Genomic DNA, 20,884 nt, shown 5'->3' with positions numbered 1-20,884 from the left:
GTGTAAAAAAAAAAAAGGGACCTTAAAAGTTTCTAGTGAGCATGCACTTTATTCAGAGGTGAAAACACAACTGCTGGTACAGCTTACCTCACTGGCAGACATGTTCTTCACCTGTTCAGGTTTTAATTCTGTAAAAATAAAAGATCAGTGAGTTTCGTAAGAACAACTTTCATCACTTCTGACAAATAAAACATGTTAAAAGCACTTTTAATCTGGAAAAAAACCCTGCAGGTAAATATTATACCTTTCTGCCTCAACATAATCTCCTGTACAGAAAGGTACATGGTGTTTTTGCCTCCTTCTTCCCCATTTATCAGCTCCTCAACCAGGCTGCTCCCCCACTCAGCCACTGCAGATGCAGTACAAAGCAGTAGCAGAATTACTCCTTCTTCCTAAAGTATGGGAAACAGCACATGAGCTAACAGAGCTTACCTTCCCCCGTATCATTCCTGGCACCCAGAACTGCCCTACTCCCTACTCAGTTACAGGAAACAGTCAGCCAAGAACACAGAAATAAAATCAGGCAGGGCATACTAGAGTGTTTCCTGCCCTATGCTGCCCTTGTGGGATCTAATCCTTCCCATATCATTCACCATTTTACCGTTCTTTTTTCTCCTTTACTTGCAATGCTGTTATGGTATCAACATATTACAGCAAACATTTTGCTCTGAGGGTGCAAGAAAAGTAATCTAGGCAGGACTGGCAAGGCTGACATTGAAAAACATTTTAAAAAATAAATTGTTTTATATGGAAGCCAGGAGCAGGTGGAAGAAAGACATAGCACAACATTTCATGGTCTCTTCTCAAAATGGACTTTAGTGTGAAGTGAGTTATCAGCAAAGTAAAGCCTGCATACCTAAATGCATACACTATTAATTCCACCACTCTAAATAAATATATTCAAATTCTTAGGAGATATGATGTCTCTTATAAGAGCCATTTAATGCAATTCTGTTTCTAGTTATTATGCAGGATTTTGGAAGATGTACCTTACAATCTCAACAGCTGAAAGAAAATGTGTAGAAAACATTACTTTCCAACAGCTGCTTTCAAAAAGATAGTGCACTGGCAAAACTGCATGCTATAGGATTTTTGACTAAATGAAAAGAATAAGAAAACAAACACACCCACAAAACATGCACAGACCTCTCCTCCCCAGCTATAATTTAAGAGGGTTGCAATAACATATAATATTACAGAACTGATATTACAGAACCCTTCTGCTCTGCCTGCCTTTAGTACCTTTCTGTCGGGTAGGACGATATGGCTGCAAACAGAAAGCTAATATCAAATCTTCACAATCTTTTCTTCACAAAAGCCCCACTACTGATCTCCACTAAACAAAATCAGCCCCTTCAGATGTGGCTACTGGACACATAATAACTAGCTAGTGGAACAGAGAGAACATAGAGAGGGAATGTTGGACAAAATCATTCACATTAAAATTGTTTTTTTCAAAGTTGGAAATGTCAGATGAAGAACAAATACTTAAAACTCTATTTGAGTCTCAACTATCATCTGGATCACAATTCCACTTTAAGAAGACTGAAAAATAAAAGCAGCTATGCCATTCAAACTGTATGTAAAAAGAACCTCACAAAATTGCTTGTTTCAGTTTTCCTTCCTTTAAAGTTGAAAAAGATTTGCACCCTTAATCAAGACAAATAATGCAATCAGAGACTGCTATTCAAGTAATAATTTAGATAAAACAGAACTGACACCAACCTCAGAAAGACATACTAGTTAAAAGTCCCATAAACCTTCAAGAAACACTTCACCCTGCTTTCCTCCTAAGAGACAAGAATGGTCTGTTTCACATGGTGAGATACTGAAGTTTTGTGTAAGGGAAGTCTTATAAAGATGCTATTATGAAAACTAGACTAAAATCCAATGTGAAAAGTTTAATTTCAGAAGTTTAAGAATTATAAAGATGTAAGAAAATATCTCTAATGTCAGGGCAATAAGTTTGTTCAAAACCTAAATAAAAATCTATACAGCTTACCTCGAATGGGGCCCAGGGCTGCATCCTTTGCTAATGCAGTTAGGTCACTTCCAGAGTATCCATCTGTCATTCTTTGTTAAAGTAAAAAGTGGGGGAAAGGAGGGGAAAAGAAAAAAATAAACACCTGCTTTAAACTGTATAAATATAATTGCAGGTAATTAAAATGTTACCTACTCAGAAGAAGTATTACTTTGATGTTATTTTGCAAGTAAATAAACCAGAAGTGAATTTTAGTTAAGTGATCTATATTTAAGTCTTTCCTAGATTAAATTTAAAGTACTTCAAGTCCCAAATAACATTCTAGAAAAAGCAAAAAGGTAGCAACCAGCTTGGATTTGTAGATAAAAACTAATCTCAAGCACATTTACTATTTCTGTAATGAGAACTCCCTACCACTAGTTTATCAACATTTGTCAAATTAATATCAAACCAAACCTCAACTGTTCTCTACTCTTTCAGCCTGATCAGCACAATGAGAGAACCCAATACCACACATTAAATATGATGTGATATGAAGTGAACTGAAAGGAGGATAAATTCTGATATCTACTGGGGTTTGGTTTTTTGTTTTTATTATAAAACTGGCAGTCATACAAATCATCCAAATCCTCAGAACTACAAGGTAGGGGGTAAAAATATTCAATCCAAGGAGCCAATCTCTGTGGGAGCTTTTCCAGAATTATATTTAACATCCAAGGTAACCGATTAAATACTTTGCAGAATAAAGGTCTCCACTAAACCAGGAAACCACCAATACATCATGCCAACATAAATGAAAAGTAGTAGTACAGGTTACCTAAAGGAAAATTTCAAAACAAAAAAAAACCCACCCTTGTAGAGCAGCGGCTAGCTGCAGCAACAAGAGTTTAGTCTTATGAAGATCATTAAGTCTGTTATAGTTTATAGAAAAAGTTGCAGAGGAGCAAAGGAACACAAAATCATGAAGGAGGTTAAATACCTATTTCTTTCAAAACAAAGAAAGATGGAAAACAAAGCAGGCAGGACCCTCATCTTTTATATTTTCTCTAAACCCTTTAAAAAAAAGGTGTACTTAAGCTGCATTTGTAATATAGTTCATAAATTTGCAGTTAGAATACAAGACACTGTCTTTTTCCTCCAGTTAGCTAGTACTGCAGCCTAAATGAGGCCTGAGCTAGCAACCTTCAAGTACAGAGAGAATATGTTCAGTTGGATTACACATCAACCTTTGTAATATTACTAAGAGGCTGACAAATGCTACATACAAGACTGTACTCATGTCCTGTGTACTACCACAAACAGGAACAAAGACTAAAGTACATCCACTTGCATATTTTTGCTATCTCACACTCTGTTTTGATTCTTTCTTGCCCTAGGTGCTCTGCCTGCTTTTTAGTCTAACTTCTTTCATACCTATTATTAGATTTAGATGACTAAAAGCCGTAGTGTCAATCTTAATGATGAAAAACATAAGCCAACTCAGTTTCACAACAGGAAGGGCATTTAACTCACATTTTCCCAATCAAATATGAAAGTGAAAAGAATCTAAAACTATCCAGTGCTTGCTCTGCTATGTTGGCAATACATTCAACAAACCTAGCAATGGACCACCACAGAAAAGTTAGTTCTGATTTGAAATGCATGCCAAGTGTAAAATTGGTCCTGCCTGTTTGCATCAGGGAGGAGAGCTGGACTGCCTGGGGGACGGGTGGAGAAGCAGCCCCCCCCTCCTCTTCGAAGGAAACTCATGAGCATGTTTCAACACCAGAAACCTGACTGGGTGTGTGTGTATACATACATACATATAAATATATATGCACTTTCATACAGCTTGACAGGAAACCATCTTCCCAAAATGCATGTAACTCATGTTGTCACTATCTGATGATTTACCTCAGTTACATCTGGAATTAATAAAACAGTCTGATCAGTATACTTATTCAGTATAACTACAAAATACTTACCTAGCTAGTTGAGCCAACTCTTTTTGGGTCAGTGGACTTCCTTGCTTACTTAGAAGGTTTTTTAGTAAAATCAATCTTGTCTAAAAGAAGATACAATTATCAGATGTAAAACCCATTTTCACGGTACACTTAAAGTTGTGTTGCAAGAACAAAATTACATGTTTGTCGGTTTGACTTTTGTGCTTCACCAGTTTAAACTTGCCTTTAGTGCTTTTGTGATTAGACTGTACACTATCATCTCTTCAGGAGGAGAGACAGGGACTGGATAATAACAAGATCAAGGGTCTAACTACTCCAAGAATAATACATAAGAATCCTCATCAAAAGTCCTGATCTGCTGTTGAGGTGAAAAACATTAAGAAAATTACTTTAATCTTTTGCAATAAACACTCTCCTCCAGCCAACCAACTGTGCTCCTGCAAGTCCCACTTCAGACTTGTCCATGCCTGCCAGTAAGTAAGCAACGCCTCACTAACCAAGACATACTGAGTAGCTACTACCAGATTTGCTAGTAGCATGAGTTTAAAAAACCAAAAAAGCAAACACTTAAAATAGTTGCCAGAATTAAAGCACAGTGCATATATGGTCAAGCTGGGCCAGAGGTTAATTCACAGAACTGTAATCACCCACAAGGGCAAGCTAATTGCTTATAAATATATCTTATAGTATTTTTTTATTAAAATTGATCTGAAAATGAGAAATAGGAATGGAAAACAATACTTACTTCTTCATTTGGTAAAGATACATATACCCGTTTGGTGAATCGTCTGGGAGAAAAAACAAACAAAAAACCCTCCATACATATACACACACACAAACACACACTTTCATAACTTTTGGCACATACAGATCTAACATTTGGTTTGGTAACTGTCAAAAATTTAACTTCCATTATCAAATTGTAAAGCTTAGAACTACAGATTTAAAAAAAACAACACCAACAACCAAACAAAAAATATGCACAAGCTACTGGCGTCACCTTACTCTTATTTGAAGTTGCAAGACTCCTCCCAGAGAGGAAACACTCTAAAGGTAGAAATACCAGTGACTACCAGTAACAAAATGAAGCATCTCTTCATTGTACACAAAAAGTCTTTGGAATCATTTGAACAGACAGTGCTGACATATCTATTTTCCTCAATCAAGAATGAAAAGAGAATAAAGTATGAGTGCTTTTAGCAAAAAGTCCTAAGGCAAATCTACAGGAAGATCTGTAATTGCATGGGACGTCAGAAGTCCAATATTCACAGAGAAGGAATACTGGATTTCACCGGTCAATTTTTCTCCTTCACTTTGCCATTAAGATCCAAGTAATAAAAGAGCAACACATATGCAAGAAATTTAAAAAGCACTGACTTGATCTCAACAGGTACTGCTGTTTCAATTCAAGGCCACCATGACTGTGCAGATGTATCCCAAAACAGAAGAATAAAGCATCTCTGAGAGGTTAAATAATTTCACCTTGCTTCTACTTATTCCAAAACTTCACTGAGACACTAAGTAGCAAAACCTGTTCTTCATAATGAACATCATATTACTATATTCAAAAAAAGTAAGAGACATTTTGATACCTGAGGACAGCATCATCAAGCTCCTGAGGCCTGTTTGTTGCTCCCATCACAAGTATTCTGTCCTCTCCAGAAGACTGCACCTGTATAATGTAGGAAGGCAAGACAGATTTCAGTTTACACAGTTTACTGTAAGTAGTAATAAAATAAAAGCAGTTGGAGACTTGCAATGTATTCAGCACACTGATGAGATCTTAATACATGTGCTTTTTTCCCCCCATTAAGTTATCTTTAAAATATTCTCAGATAAATGTAAAGGCAAACTAGAAAAAAGAAAAAAAGGAAAAAAAAAGAAAAAAACCAAGAGGGAAAAGAAAGGGAGAAGAGACAGAGAGAGAAGAGACAGAGAGAGAGAGACAGAGAGAGAAGAGAGAAAAGAGGAGAGAGAAAAGAGGAGAGAGAAAAGAGAGAGAAAAAAAGAAAGAAAAAGAAAAAATAATGTAAACATGGGACACTATGATACTATGCCCAAGTCATATTGCTTGACAAATCTTGCTGGAGAAACCTGAGACTATAAAAGGCACTCAAAAGTTAGTCATTCAGAGATAATTATGTTTTAAAAGCCAGAGACTTTCTACTGTTTTAGTTTTAACACCAAACAGTGTTTTGAAGCCTACAGAGGGAGAATCAAAACTTTAAAGTATAGCTGGAACCACTACACCAGATCAGAGATTCATCGAACATAGGTCTCACAACAATCTGGGAATCAAAATGAGAAGCTATTCAATAGGAGAAAGACACAACTAATTTCCCTCCCAATTCACTCAATTGCAAGACTTGATTTTATACCCAATAAGAGGGAGACTTATAGCTTCCACACCTTGGAGAAAACTTCTGGGTGTCAGAGACATTATTCACCTGGTGTCCAATTCTTCATAGACTTAAGTTCACTGCTACCTTACCAAGTTCAAGAAGTTCCACAAAAATATTGTATGATATAGTTACACCTTAATGCAAAGTCTGCTAACTTAATATTTATGTTTAATTTGTCCTTTTCATTCTAAGAGAAAACTGTGTGTGTGTCTGTTATCATTTCTGCATGTCATTGTCACATTGTCCTGATTCATCAGTTTTGGAGTTTTTCCCAGTCTTGTTGTCTCTCCATATAGTCATCTTCTCCTCCTGTACCTCATTACTATTGCTTCATCACTGAAGCAATATTCCACTGTGCTAATGCAACATAAACTAAATTTATTCAATACCAGAAAACAGTGCTGTGTGACAGAAAAATATTCTGATACTCATTTGTGTGTGTGTGCCACTCTGAAGCCCAATTCTTCTTTCTGGATAATGCATACATGCTATTAAATATATTCTTACTGTACCCTGTCTTCTCTAGCTCACCATGCGAAGAAAAACGCTCAACTCTCCCTAACCCTCAAATGTCCCGCCTGCTCCGTAAGAACATTTGTCCTCACAGTTCCTTTATTATTGCCATTTGTTATCCTTTCTCCTGTGTGCATCATTCTTCAACCCATTATTTCAGCTCATATCTAGATTACTGCCTTAAACTTCAGATTGAGTTTTCCAGAATACCAGTTTTCCAGAATACCTTCCAGTAAGAAGGTAAAAGATTAACAGGAACTGAAAAAAGGAGGGAGACAGAGCTAAGCCCCCAGCAGCCAAATCTTTTGTACTTGATCTATAGCTTGTACTGGCACCCACTACATCAGCCAATTCAGCTAAATCAAACAATACCCAAGACTAAATACTTACACCATCAAATGCTATTAAAAATTCTGTTTTTAAACGCCTGCTAGCATCATGTTCACCTTCTCGTCTTTCACACAAAAGGCTATCAACTTCATCTAAAAAACAAAGAAATACATCTTAATTAAGGATACAACATCAAAGTCTTCATATTTGCCTAAGTTCTTTTGCTAACACAGGGCTCCATAAGAGAGATCAGATCTTTATTTCTTAGGAGACAGCTTGTGTAATGTGTTGTCCTTTGAATATGTAATACCAAGCACAGAGGAGAGGAAAAAAAGTCTTGCTGAAAAACTGCAGTGGAGGACAAGCAAAACCCATTTTCATGTTTGAAGTTTAATATATAAATGGACTTACTCTGTAGAGTCAGCACAGTATTTGTGGTTCTGAGGGCATTTCTTCGCACTATTAACACCAATTAAATAACATAACAGTAATTTAACATGCTCTATTATGGAACAACTGATAAACCACAAGGTCACATCAGAGATACTTGTCCTGCAGTGCAGAATTACCCAAAAGAAATTTACCCAACTATTCCAATTTAATAAGATTATTTAAGAAAATAAACAAAAGTCAACATTTAAGCTCTTACCAATAAAAATTATAGAAGGTTGAAGTTCTCTGGCTACAGCAAATAGAGCACGCACCAGCTTCTCCCCTTCGCCAACCTAAAACAATAATAAATTGGTTTTGGAGGGAGTTTAGAAAGTTTTTACTACAAGACAGATATATAAGCCGCCTACAGAAAATCTTGCTGATAGCCAGTCACACTCAGTCCATTTATACACACTCAGATTATCACTAGTTCAGTATTGCATAAGTCTTAAAAGAAACATTACAACTTCACTTATGATCACAATTCAGCTAACTGTCAAGAAATTTTGGTGCCTAAATTAAGAGAGTTAAAGGGAGCTGGGACCCACTTAATTTACTTTTTAAAGAAAAAATATTCCATAAACACTCATCTACAGGACAGTCAGACATCCTAAAGTGCAAAGACCTTTGACATTAATTTATCACAAGCACAAACTGAAATTTTTTACATCACAAGTCACTTTTTAAAAACTATGCTCAGTACAGGCTAACAGGTCACCAAGGACTCAGAAATCTCTAGCTTTCTCAAGCCCAAATTACAGCATGTGTGTTTTCAGATCAGTATAATTTACAGCTGCTACTTACGTATTTTGAAGTTAGGCTCGCTGCACTTATATTAAAGAAAGTAGCATTTGATTCTGCAGCAACTGCCTTGGCCTAGGAGGAGGGGGGAAAAAAAGTACTTTTTGAAACATCACACTGAAGATAGTTCTCTCCTTCTGTAGCAAACATTCATGGCCTGATTGATGGTTTTGAAAAACCCTATTTTTTCAAAGAGAACACCTTGTAAATGGTACAGAAAACTTCTGTACAGGCCACTTACAAATAAGAACGGATAAGCAGGCAAACCACTAGAGAAGTTTCCAGACTCCCTTAGACTTCTCTAATTACATTTATTCCATAGCCAAGTATAACTTGCTTACTAAAGAATACAAGTCCCCAACTCCTTTCAATTTATCCTCAATAGACATTTGAATCAACTTTACCACTCGGGTGGTAATTTAAGGCAGCAGTTGGAACAAATCACATTAAAAGTTATGGTGGTTTTTTTTTTTCCTCCTTATCCTATCTATACAAAAACTAGCTTTCCTGAAATACAATCAGTTCAGTCAGAATGCTCATTCAGACTACCTTCTTCAACAGTTTCACCATATTCAAGTAATTATGATTGTCTGGTTATACAGTTTAATTTTAGTGATCAGCAATTATGTTCCAGCATGCAAAACACAACAGATGAGCCCAAGTGGGCTCCTCAACATTCACACTCCTGCACTTCAGAGCTGATCCAGCTTCAGTGCCAGCAAAGAGAGTATGCAGCTGCAGCCACGCCATGTGATGCAGGACAATGTGCCCAGCTCAGCTGCATCAGGACACTCAATGCTCCCTGGCTGATGCACAGCCATTTCACTCCAGTTCCCCAAATCTAGTACATCAGGCTGAGAAAACAAGCTGCAGCCAGACAGTTCAACAGCCCTTACGCTCTTTGCATATCAGTGCGTGAGACAATCCCCTTTCTTGCTACTGTGCTCCCTTCCCATTTTCAAAATGTATTTCTCCATAAAATTCACTGTTAAGAACAATTTTGCATTTTTGTCTATAAAATGACACCATAATACATACTCAAGAATATACAGTTTATTACCACACAAGCCAAACTAAAAGCCACCCTTCCTGGTTACATTTTAAGCCCACCAACTCATGCATGAAGTAATTTTCTCACCAACATTGTCTTCCCATTTCCTGGTGGGCCAAACAGCAATAAACCACGTGCAGGAGCTCTTAGACCTGTAAACAACTGAAAAGTACATCATCGTAAGTTATCTTCAAAGACTTAAATAAAATGTGGCTTTGCCTTTGTAAGACAATGGTCTAAGACTGAGGAATGGCTCATTGGTGCAGTGCTTTTAACAGTAGCAGTGCCACAACAGTACAGGCTTCCAGAGAGCTATGCTCTCTGTTACTAACTTGACCTAATGCACACCACTATTGTTTCCCACACAACAGTTAAATTACATTACGATTGTTCTGTGCATGGATGCACTGTGAAAGTAGTTTAAAACACTGTCTACAAGACAGACTAGCCTATCAAGTTTAAAGCATCAATTCCATTTACAAAGGAGGTAATACAGGTGTGTAGTAGGAGAGCTAAAGCAATGTTCCTACAAACTCCATATGGAAGAACTCCTTCGTCTTTCTTTTTTTTATTAAATGAAACTTGAGAAGACAAGCTTTCAACGAAACTATTTAGAATATTACTTAACAACCACCTACTCCCTCTATGTGCTACTGATAGTCATCTCCTCCCTCTCACTTTGCACTGGCTTCATCTTTCCTACACTATAAAATAGCACCAATCATACGTATCAGCACAGCAAGCAAGTGTAAAAATTCTCATAGAGCACATATCTTTTAGTTATTATTGTTGCCTGTCTTCTCCAGCACTTTGTCTTTACCCCTTTCCTCAAAAGTTTCAGAGTTCCTTTTCTGGTCTCACACTCACCCATCCCTTCCAGGTTCTAATAATTCCACCAAACAAGTAAAAGGAAAAGTAGGGAATCTCTCGTATATACATCCCATGTCTAAATAGCTCTGTCAGGAGGCATTTCTTTCCACAATATCCACAAAAACAAATAGCTCCATTACCAGTGTTGTATTTCTACCATGACTAACATGCATTTTCTCTGTTATTTCATCCACAGCATTTTGTTTGTGCTTGACTCTGATCACTAAAAGTGGTTACCCGGCTATTCACTAAGTGAACGCTCCAGTGTTTCTGCTTTCCATGCTGCATACCACCGTGTGCATTTTCTGTCTGATTCCTTTTGTTTGAAATCATTCTTTGGAAGTTCACGTAGCCCAGACCAAATCTGTAACTTCCTTACCTTGATCATCACCTACACAGTTCAGCTGCAACTGCCATTTATCACCAAGACACATTAAGCTTTTCAGGTTTTGTTAACCGACTAATCATGGTCTGAACTAATTGCTACCATTCCATTAGCATCTTACTGCTGAAATGACTGCAGCCTGTATTTTCTGTTTATGCACCTCAACTCTTGCTCTCCTACAAAAATACCATTTATTGGCTTGTTAAACATGAATTTGAGTTCAAAACTCATTGAAGTTAAAACTTAACTAGGGTTAATTTACTAAATATCCCCCTATACTTGCTACATCTACTATGTTCATTTACAAGGAATAAAACCAACCTCTCTTCTTCCAAGGAAAGTTTAAAAATTCACAGGATTCTCTGCCCCTATTACATCTCAACCTACACCGAGGTCAGGCCAGCTATAGTAATATGAAGACGACCTTATTGAAAATACCACCTGTTACTGGAAAAGAGCCATAACTACTCCCAGCCTCACATCTCAAAGTCCTACCCACCCAGCTCATTTATCAGTGTTACCAAACAACAAACTTAACATACCATAGCACTTTAATAACAGAGATGGTACAATGACATTTTCCTTCTGCATAACAACATCAGAGCATGCACATTTATTGCCAAAGTTTTCCTTAAGCTTAATATTTCTGTGATGCTATGTCAGGTTTAGGGTTTCTTTCCTGTGATGCTTCAAAACCAGAAGCTGCATTAAGGGAAAGAGGAAAACCAGAGCAATTCCAGTCACCTGTCATGTGACAAATGAGACCCAGAAGCAAACAAAAAGTACAAACAGCAATTTTGCTTCAATAATCATAGACTCATAGAGTGGTTTGGGTTCGAAGGGACCTAAAGATCATCTACTTCCAACTCTCCTGCCATGGGCAGAGACACCTCTCAATAGACCAGGCTGCCCCTTCCAACCTGGCTTGAACGCTTCCAGGGATGGAGCATCCACAATTTCTCTGTGCAACATGTTCCAGCACCTCACCACCCCCACAGTGAAAAATTTCTTCTTAATATCCAAATCTAAGCCTACTCTTAGCTTGAAGCCTTTCCCCCTTGTCCTGTCACTACCTGCCCTTTTAAACAGCTCCCCTCCAGTTTCCTTGTAGGTCTCCTTCAGGTACTGAAATGCTGTAATAAGGTTACCCTAGAGCCCCCTCTCTCCAAGCTTAATAATCCCTATTCTCTCAGCCTTTCCTCATAGGAGAGGTGCTCCATCCCTCTGATCATCTTGGTGTTCCTCCTCTGGACTCACTCCAACAGGCCAATGTCCTTTCTCTGCTGGGGACCCCAGAGCTGGACACAGTACTGCAGGTGGGGCCTCACCAGAGCACCACAGAAAATGACCGCACACAATTTCTGCAAAAGTCACGCCACTTTTAGCAAGCCCTGCTCTAGAAAATGACCAATTTGATTTCTTTTAAGTAACTTAGAAAACTCCAGTAGTATATAGACCAGGCCTGAATCTAGGCAGTAACAGTAGTTGAGGTACCACCTATGATCAATAAAAGCCTAAATGACCAATTTCCACACTGCTAAATAAAGAGGAAATCTGTTCTCAAATATTATGTACTTCAGTGTACTTGCTTGTTCACTACACTTCCTTGCATCCTCTCCTGCTAGAATAAACTATTCAGAGTGCCTAACCAACATGCTCACAGAGAGGATGACCACAGTAACAATATAACATTTTTCCAATCTGATAGTGCCATGACCTAATTTGCTTATACAAATCTCATCTGTTTCAGTCTTCCAATTCGGGTCTTTGTCCTTTACATGGCCATATAGGGTTGGACACAGAGTTATAGCTATCTGGAACACTCAGCCTCACGAACTGTGAGGATTTTTCTCTGTTCCTGTTGTTTGTTTGTTTTGTGCGGTTTTGTTGGGTTTTTTTAGGGGGTTGTGGTTTGCTGGTTTGGTTTTGGCTTGGACTTTTGTTTTCTTTTTAAGCTCTTGCCTCAGTCCCTTTCTCCAACATTGACTAACCAGAAAACAAGGAATTTTATGATAGTATTTTAACACATCAATCCTACATTCTTCTTTTCCAAGATGGCTATCACCACACAGCTACTGATAGCAATCATGATCAGTAAAGACAGGATTCAAGAATCACCACTTCATGTGTGAAGCACAATACATTTCTTTCATCCTGTCACAGATTGATAACAACACCCAGTTGCTTACCTCAGGTCTAAGAGAAGGAAGGATAACAATTTCTTGCAAAGCTTGTTTAGCCAATTCCTGCCCTGCGATATCATCAAATTTGACAGCTGGCCCACTAACAAAGAAATGGAATACTAATTAGTCTAACAATGAGATACTCTTTTTCAGCTGCAGCTGACTAATTTAATGCGCTTGACTATTTATACAGAACTCTTCTAAGAAAACCTACAACTTACATTGCTAAGCATTTAAAAAGAGAAGTATTTCTGAATTGAATGTTTTATCCTTTTGCCAAAGTAACAACAAAAAAAATATACCCAAAACAATCCTCCCAAAACCTCTCGACAAACTAGAAGCACTAATTTCATTCCAAGTAGACCAAGACTGTACTGAATGAAAAACTGATTTTCTGCATTAAAAAGCCTAATTTTCTTCAGACTTACCTATCAACAACTTCATTTAGGATAAGATTAGCAAGATTACTGTCCACGTTTCTAAATATCTTCATGTCTTTCTTTTTTCGAGGAGCAGGGGTAGGAGTAGAAGGCTTATTTGTTCTGCTGTTTTTAGGAGCAGCCTGGAGAGGGGGAAGGAAAAAACCAAACAAAAAAACCAGATCAATACTTTAAAAGCACAGTGTTAACAAAACAACTTCTACATTTCTTTCGCTCCAGTAGAACATAATACATTAACAAATACCAGATATTCTGATGCTGTATTTTGCTACAAATCATATTATCACATTCAGCCATGGGTAGAACACCTTAGGCTCCAGTGGTGAGGAGTCTTTGGTTTGGGGTTTTTTTGTTTGATAATTCATTATATTTAACTACAGTATTGTCCCTCAGCATATTCTAGAAATAAGCATTACAAACCACTTCAGATCCTCCATACTATGAGCAAGAATTTCTACTGCTGTCATATTTTAATAACAGGTCACTTAAAAGCTTTCATATTGTAGTAGCAATAACATTTTAACCACTTTTATGTTCAGTCCATTCTGCTCTTTATTTTACTTTACTGTAGGAGGAATGGGGGTGGGAGGGTGATAAGGATGGAAGGGAAAAAGATGGGTCAACCGAAACGCTGTATTTTTCTGTATTCTTAGGATAGGACATATTTTTCTGTTTCAGTCACAACCTAACCATAACTTGCTTTTCAATACAACCTGTGCATGCATGAATGCTTCAGAAGAGTAGGAACTCATAGAGGGAAAAATCTGTAGTTCTGGAATAAGATGTTTTTTCCCCACTATCTTTACATACTGCTATTTATTTTCCCCCTAGATAGCCTTCACTCTGTTTCCCATGCAATTTTAAAAACAAGTATTATTTATTACTGTGATTAAATTTAAAATCCATTTGCCCATGCACCCACTCAATGTCCCCCAATTTCTGAAATCCACTCTGCAGCCTAGTTCAAGAGGCTTGGCCAAAAAAATGTAGGGGTTTCAGGTTTTTTTCAAAACTTCCTGCTGCTACGACACTGCAATAAAGGCATTAAATCCACTGTTCGTTCTGGAACTTACATTCATTTTTCAGTAGTATACTCCTGTGTTTATCCTCACCATACCTTGTGAGTTGAAGCTGCAGAATTGGGTGCTGGTCTAGACACAGATGATGATGATATCCCACTGTAGCTGGGCGTTCTATGGTGACCTGAAAGGCCTGCGGATCCGGTTTTTGCAACAGTTTTTGAACGAGGAAGCGAATTACTCGTGTGTGTTAAGGGATCCTTCTTTTTTGGAACTGCTCCACTTTCTATAAAGAAAACCAATGTAATAAGAACATTTGCTGCAGTCATATTTTTACCATCAACTCTAACTTGAAGACAGAATTATTGAAACATGTAATACAGTTTTATAGAAGAATAACGCACATTTCTAAAGAGATTTAGTACTTTTAGGGGGATATTAACTGCTGCTTTCACCTAAAGTTAAGATTTGAAATTTTAGGAGCTCTCAAAATGAACACTAGTTAGCCATCTTAGAAAAGCCAGAGATAACTGAGTCCTTTTATCAAGAGATGAACTCCGTCTATCCCTTACAATGCAAAGTCTTCTGGCTTGTGTTCTGCCGCCTTCTTTCCAAAGAACTCCTAAAATTATCATTATAATCATCCCCAAATTTCAAGCATTTAGATTCAGAGCATTCATTCCTTAAGTAGTGTTAGCAGGCTTCTTACTTTAGATTCCAGCTAACACTATCCAGACTTTCCACACAGAGGCGTCACCAAGGCATTTTAAATTGGGAATACTGAAATAGTTATACCTGCAAGCAACTGTCAGATGTTTTTTCTTACAACTTTCTTTCACTCAAGGGGTAAGTAAATTCTAAATGGACAGCTCTGAAGCAGCTTACCTTCCTACCTTTAAAATTAAGTCTTAAAATATATTATACCATTGATTTAAGCACCGCCAAACATTCCATTCACACTACTAATTCACCTCAAGGATGAAGCAGTGAAGTCTCAATTCAGGTGACAGAGAAAAACTTAAAATATTGGCCCCAAGCCATCACATTACAAGAGGCCATTTTGGTCTAAACAAAATAGCACTTGATTTCTACATTCTCCATATGGGATACAAGATAAAAAGAAGTTTTTTAGCACAGAAACAGCAACTGTAAAACATCAAATCAGAGACTAAGATTAGAACATGCTACAGCAAGCAGGCAGGTTGGTCAGGCTGGTTAATGATTAGAGAACAGCATTAGATGGGAGACTTTTTGTAGTGGGAATACACTACTGGAAACTGTCTAGTACAGTACTGTTGTCTGCAATGAAAACTGTAAATACTGTCTTATTTTATATCCTTTTTAAAGGACTAAGGAACCTTTTGATTAGATAAGAGAAATATGGTTTCAGAGGTAAGGAAGCTCAAGATGGATTTCAGCTACAAGTTTCTTCACAAAGTTTTTAGAAATCTGCAACTCAATTTGTTCTGTTTTAAGGAACAGGCCAAAAACCTCTGATTTTTAAGGAAATTAATGACTGAAGTATTTTTAACATAACATTGCAATTCAGTGAAAAATGCTTTAAGTAAAAAGGGTTGTAGTTTTTAATATTGTGCTTAAAAAATTCATAGAATACTTTAGTGAAACAGTATCATGGAAGGATCAATTAACTACTACCATGTTCTCAGCCTCTTTAAACATACTACCAGGAGCAAATCTCTACACAGCCTGCAGGTATCCTTAACTACCTGGCTAAAAGGTTTCCAAAGCCTTTGTTCCATCACAAATCTACTCCTTTTTAGAGTTAAAGAAATTCTACAGGGGTCATCGTAAACAATGCAGATATATCAATATGCAAAAAACAAGGGAACTTGAAGCATAGAATTAAGTATATTTACCTGTAAGATATTTCTTGAAAAAAGAAAACAAAAAACCACCCAAGACAGAACAAGAAAAACCACCAAAACTGGCTACTGATTAAATCACACACAGCTCCAGAGATGGTTAAATTTACTTAGTCATTCCTACACAGGAATTTCCAAGTCAAAAACTCTTTAGTCATACTCAGTAACTTTAAAGTTCAAAAAGCAGCATATGAATCTCTTAAAACATCTAGCTACTCAAAACTTTGACTGGCCCAATTTAATCAAAAGGTGGCACTCAGTTTTGTTGTGGCTTTTTTTTCCTCAACCTCATTTGCACAGTTGGCTTAAAGTCAACATGGGAAGGCTTCAAAAAGCCAAAGTAGTTTTTCTCCATCTCCTTCACCCCAACCAGTTGCTCAGTTATCACACTTTCCCAGAACTACGCCCTCCTATTGAGAATAATACACAGACACTGCAATTTTGAGGATCATAAAACTGCACACGTAAAGAGTATTTCAGGAAGCAGGAAATACAAGGGGAGAAAGAGGGGAAAAGAGAAAGGTTTAAACGCAAATTATGATTTACTGTAGCTGTACCTCCAGGACTGAAGACTGCTAAGTTTACATATGTTTTGTGGTCAGTCCTGATGGGTAGCACACAAAGAAGCGCTGATGAACAGCTCTTGAACATAATTGTTTGTTCAGTATCAACTCCAGAGGGAAACTTCATTTTATATACAAATTGTCATTGAACCAACAAATAAAAATGTGATCAAATTTTTCAGAATTACTGTTTATCTAAAGTTTCCCTGTTTCTAAAGTTTCCCTGTTTCTAAAGTTTCCCTGTTTCTAAAGTTTCCCTGTTTCTAAAGTGTGAAGTGTTTAAGTGCACGTCACTTGTCAGATAGCTCTCACTGTTTCATTATGCAAGATATATATTTTGCTGTAACAAATGCAAAAGCCCCAAAACACATTCCTTACCCATTTGTATTTGTCGCCTACTGAAAGACTGAAAATACAGAGCAAGTGACCTTAAAACCTTCACAATATCTCCAGCAGCCTTTTGCCAAATGTTTCACTGTTTTGTTTAAAACAATAATGAAGTGCCTGAAGTAAGTTCTAATGGCAAAGAGACACCATGGTATTTTTTCAAGCGTATTTGAAACACTCAGCAGTTCAATTGTCTATTTCATATATACTTACAGGATAGCAATAGGGGCTTGATCAGTTTGATGTTACTCTCTAATTCTGGACAGAATTTACTTTAAAGCTCCAAGTTAACACCACTGGATTACACAGACATAATAGCTGTCTGGTCCTGAGAGCATCCCTGAGATTTTTATCTGCCATCCAAATATATACACAACACAAACAAATCACAAACAAGCAAGTAACAAAATTTTGTCTGGGGTTTTCTATTGGTTAAATTTTGTTAAGCTGCAGACATAGGTGCCAATTTCAGACTCCCTTCCAAAGAGAAATGTTAAAATTACATAATATATTTATTATATTAAACTGTTTTTAAAGATAAAATAAAGTATGGATATGTTTGAACAATTTTAAAAGAAGCTTGATTATACTAAGTGCCTGGAAACACAAAACCAATCTGAAAAACATGCAGTTGTAACTCATTTATTTAAAAAATATAACAACATGCTTTATATTTCTAAAAAGTGAACCAATTATATTTTCTTTTGTGCATTTAAACTAGATTAAAGCAGATCTTAATAAAGAAGTTTCTACTAGTCTATAACTTTTTAAGCATTCAAGAGAAAGTTTTAATTAAAATTAGCAACAGCAATTCCAGTATTGTAGAACAATTTCCAGCCTTTAGTTGTGACACCTTAAATATCATCAGCAAATATTCCTCAGAAATTCTTTACATATGCCTATTGATAACCAATGTAAAGTGACTAAGAGGAGTTATTGTACATGGTCTGTGGACCCCACACTGGGAAAAAAAACCTTCTCCGGTCTAGAATTGTCTGTAACTTTATGTAAGTAATTATTAAAAAAAAACAAACAACTTTAACTGCTTTAAACTTGCAGCAATTGCAAGACTGATCATCAGGATCAGCATTCACAATAGCCCTCAAAACAGCAATTCTTTCAAATATTCTATTCAGATTTTTCAAATAGGTAGAGTCAAGTATTAAAAGCTACCTAACAGAAAGCTTCAGCAACTAAGAAGGACACGTTCCATATTTTAAATGGTAGTACAGCTGCCCAGGTCAGAAAGACAGCTATTCTTCTTTTTGAACTGACAGAGTCTTACCAGTCAGACCTGCTGTTGCCAAATTATAGTATTAAAAATTACTTTATTGCTACTTTTTCTTCTACTTGGGAAACTCCTTAAAAATTCAGTATTAGTAGAACCTTTGCACTTGGATAAACATTGTCAATATATGTCTACTACTAAAGACTAGCCAGCAAATCGTTCATGTGAAAACTGAGGTAAAATACTAGCTAGCTGCACAGTGTTCATGTTGTAGTACATAAGAGAAACTTAATGCATTCTCTGATCATACATCCTGCTGAGATTTACATGTTAAATGTAAAATGGTACACTGGGATTACTGTAATACTATCAGTACTGTATGCCCAGTAAATGAGTCCATAAGACTCAAACTCTGCCTTTGGCAAGACTGGCACAATCTCCTTTCCAAGCCCATTTAAAATCAACATCTGTAAAGACTTTGGCCTGTAAAGGCAAATGAAACAAAGCAAAGCAATTTTAGACCAAAGAACTGGCAAAAAGGCATTTCCTTGATATTAAAACTAAGAATGACCATGTTTCACACTTCATAAAATCCTGGACTTTTAAAAAGCTCATGTTTTTAGGCAACAGCCCAGGTAATACTTCATGTAGACAGAAAACTAAGTCTGTGCCAGTGCCCTGCTGCTCAGTACCTCTGAAGTACCTCTACTTTCTCAATAACAGCAGTTCTCTTATCTGAAGTAGCCTGCAAACTGATTTTGTACAGCTTCCTAAGAATTTGTCATCTAGTTTGTGGCTTTGAATTATTGAAGCTACCTGTGTGAAAAAACCATTTTCCATGTATAAAGGAAGAACAACAGCAAGATGATTAGCACATTGAAGCACAATCAATATATTACTTTTAAGAAAAAAGTGTAGTACCAGCACGTTCTTACAAGCAAGGTTCCCTCCTCCCACACCCCAAAAAGAGAGACACAAAAAGCAAGCACAACAGCACAGGCACCAGCCAATTAAGAAATTCAGACAACTGTTAATAGGCGGACTTTCATGGTACTGTCAGGGACCCACAGCTGCGTGAAAAGTTCAGTACTTTAGGTAATGATCTGACTTCCACAAGTTATAAATCTAAAGTCTACCTTTGGCAAATGGAAATGGAACAAGCCTCTTGAAATCAGTAATCAGTAGACGTCTGGTACCTAATTTTTTTTTTATGACCTGCTCTTGAGCCCTTCTGTCCCTCCTCAGATCCCATGGTGTTTGGTACATGACCTCTGCTAGCCCACACTCCTTTTCAGAAAGTGAGAAGACTCTCAAAAAAATGCATTCCCAGAAGGCCATGGCTCTTTGCAGTCATTTCACTACCGTTTCCTTCACAGTTTTGCAAAAGTGGTTCATCTTCTCTAACTCACCTGGAGTATGACTCCAAGTGGGTAAATTGACTCATGATCACTTTCCACAAGTTTACCAACAGTGACCACCTTCTGCTACAGTAACTTCTGTGAATACAAATGCCTGCCAAAGAACTGGCAAAATATTTCTTCATTTCCAGTAGATGTCTATGAATATTCTATGCTTTGTTACTAACATATTAAGTAAAATAACAGTTTTAAGAGTGAAAGTTCAGTCTAACCTTCTCCTGCAGTATCCAATTCTGAGACACATTGAGACAAAGGTACAATAAAATATTACAAAAAGAGTTTAAAGAAAAAGCCGTTCATATTAAATAGAATATGTTATCAACTTTTGTGTGTCTATGTATGTACTTGTTCATTCAGTCTCTAGCCAGCCTGCTAAAAAGACAAGAGTTGTTCTGGATCATTTAAGGTAGAGAGTTGTCAACGTCCATGTACCTAAGAACTTACACCGACGAGCCATTTTAACTACACTTTTTTCAGAAATGCAGTTAAACAAAAATACCACACATACAGTAATGTAAAGGTGCCTAACATGACACAGTACTTTAACTTCTTATACCTTGGAAAGAATAAAACCAAACAGTAAGATGACTTAAGAACTAGAAACAGATCCAAAAAAAAAAAAAAAGACAACAACAAAAACCAAACAGAAGAAAAGCATGTGGTATACACTAAGTTTCAGTTTTCTTACTTTAAAAACTGAATACTGCTCTTGACTCAGTTAGACAAGCCTTATGAATTCCGATGCTTGTTAGCTCTCTATTTTATTTAACCTCATTGTAGTCTGCTGTATGAATTACCAGTTGAAATCACAGTTATGACAAGAGCTTACTGCTGGCTTAAAACACTCACCGAAGGCAATTCACAAACCTCACAGTAGCTTTACTCTTTCTGTACGGAGAAGCAAGTTTACTTCTGCTATTTTAGTATACCTGGTTGAGTCTCCTGGGAAAGGATTAAAACAACGTTCTTTGACAAAACACAAGAGCTGCTGTGGTCCCCCCCCGGTTTTAACTGTGTATCACTTTCTCAGTGTAAAAAACCCTGAAATTTAAAGT

At 37.0% G+C, this 20,884-nt stretch overlaps 1 protein-coding gene across 5 annotated transcripts in view; it reads right to left on the bottom strand.

Moving 5' to 3' along the window:
* SPAST (spastin) overlaps positions 1-20,884 on the bottom strand; it is a 39,602-nt gene that overhangs the window by 6,729 nt on the left and 11,989 nt on the right. For all 5 annotated transcript variants that reach the window (XM_027729762.2, XM_027729764.2, XM_027729763.2 and 2 more), the window contains 12 exons: positions 14,449-14,636; positions 13,320-13,453; positions 12,898-12,991; positions 9,541-9,615; positions 8,406-8,477; positions 7,819-7,894; positions 7,230-7,321; positions 5,517-5,596; positions 4,670-4,712; positions 3,946-4,025; positions 2,003-2,073; positions 88-128 (listed from right to left, as the gene is read on the bottom strand). In XM_027729762.2, the coding sequence (XP_027585563.1) occupies positions 88-128; positions 2,003-2,073; positions 3,946-4,025; positions 4,670-4,712; positions 5,517-5,596; positions 7,230-7,321; positions 7,819-7,894; positions 8,406-8,477; positions 9,541-9,615; positions 12,898-12,991; positions 13,320-13,453; positions 14,449-14,636 (1,046 nt within the window). The remainder of the gene's footprint in view (positions 1-87; positions 129-2,002; positions 2,074-3,945; positions 4,026-4,669; positions 4,713-5,516; positions 5,597-7,229; positions 7,322-7,818; positions 7,895-8,405; positions 8,478-9,540; positions 9,616-12,897; positions 12,992-13,319; positions 13,454-14,448; positions 14,637-20,884) is intronic.

The sequence above is a fragment of the Pipra filicauda genome, unplaced genomic scaffold, assembly GCF_003945595.2.
Source record: "Pipra filicauda isolate LSUMZ 115617 unplaced genomic scaffold, ASM394559v2 scaffold342_size772408_pilon, whole genome shotgun sequence".
NCBI classification, from domain to species: Eukaryota; Metazoa; Chordata; class Aves; order Passeriformes; family Pipridae; genus Pipra; species Pipra filicauda.
Note: the sequence above shows the minus strand (reverse complement) of the source record. Positions and strands in the feature narration are given on the sequence as shown.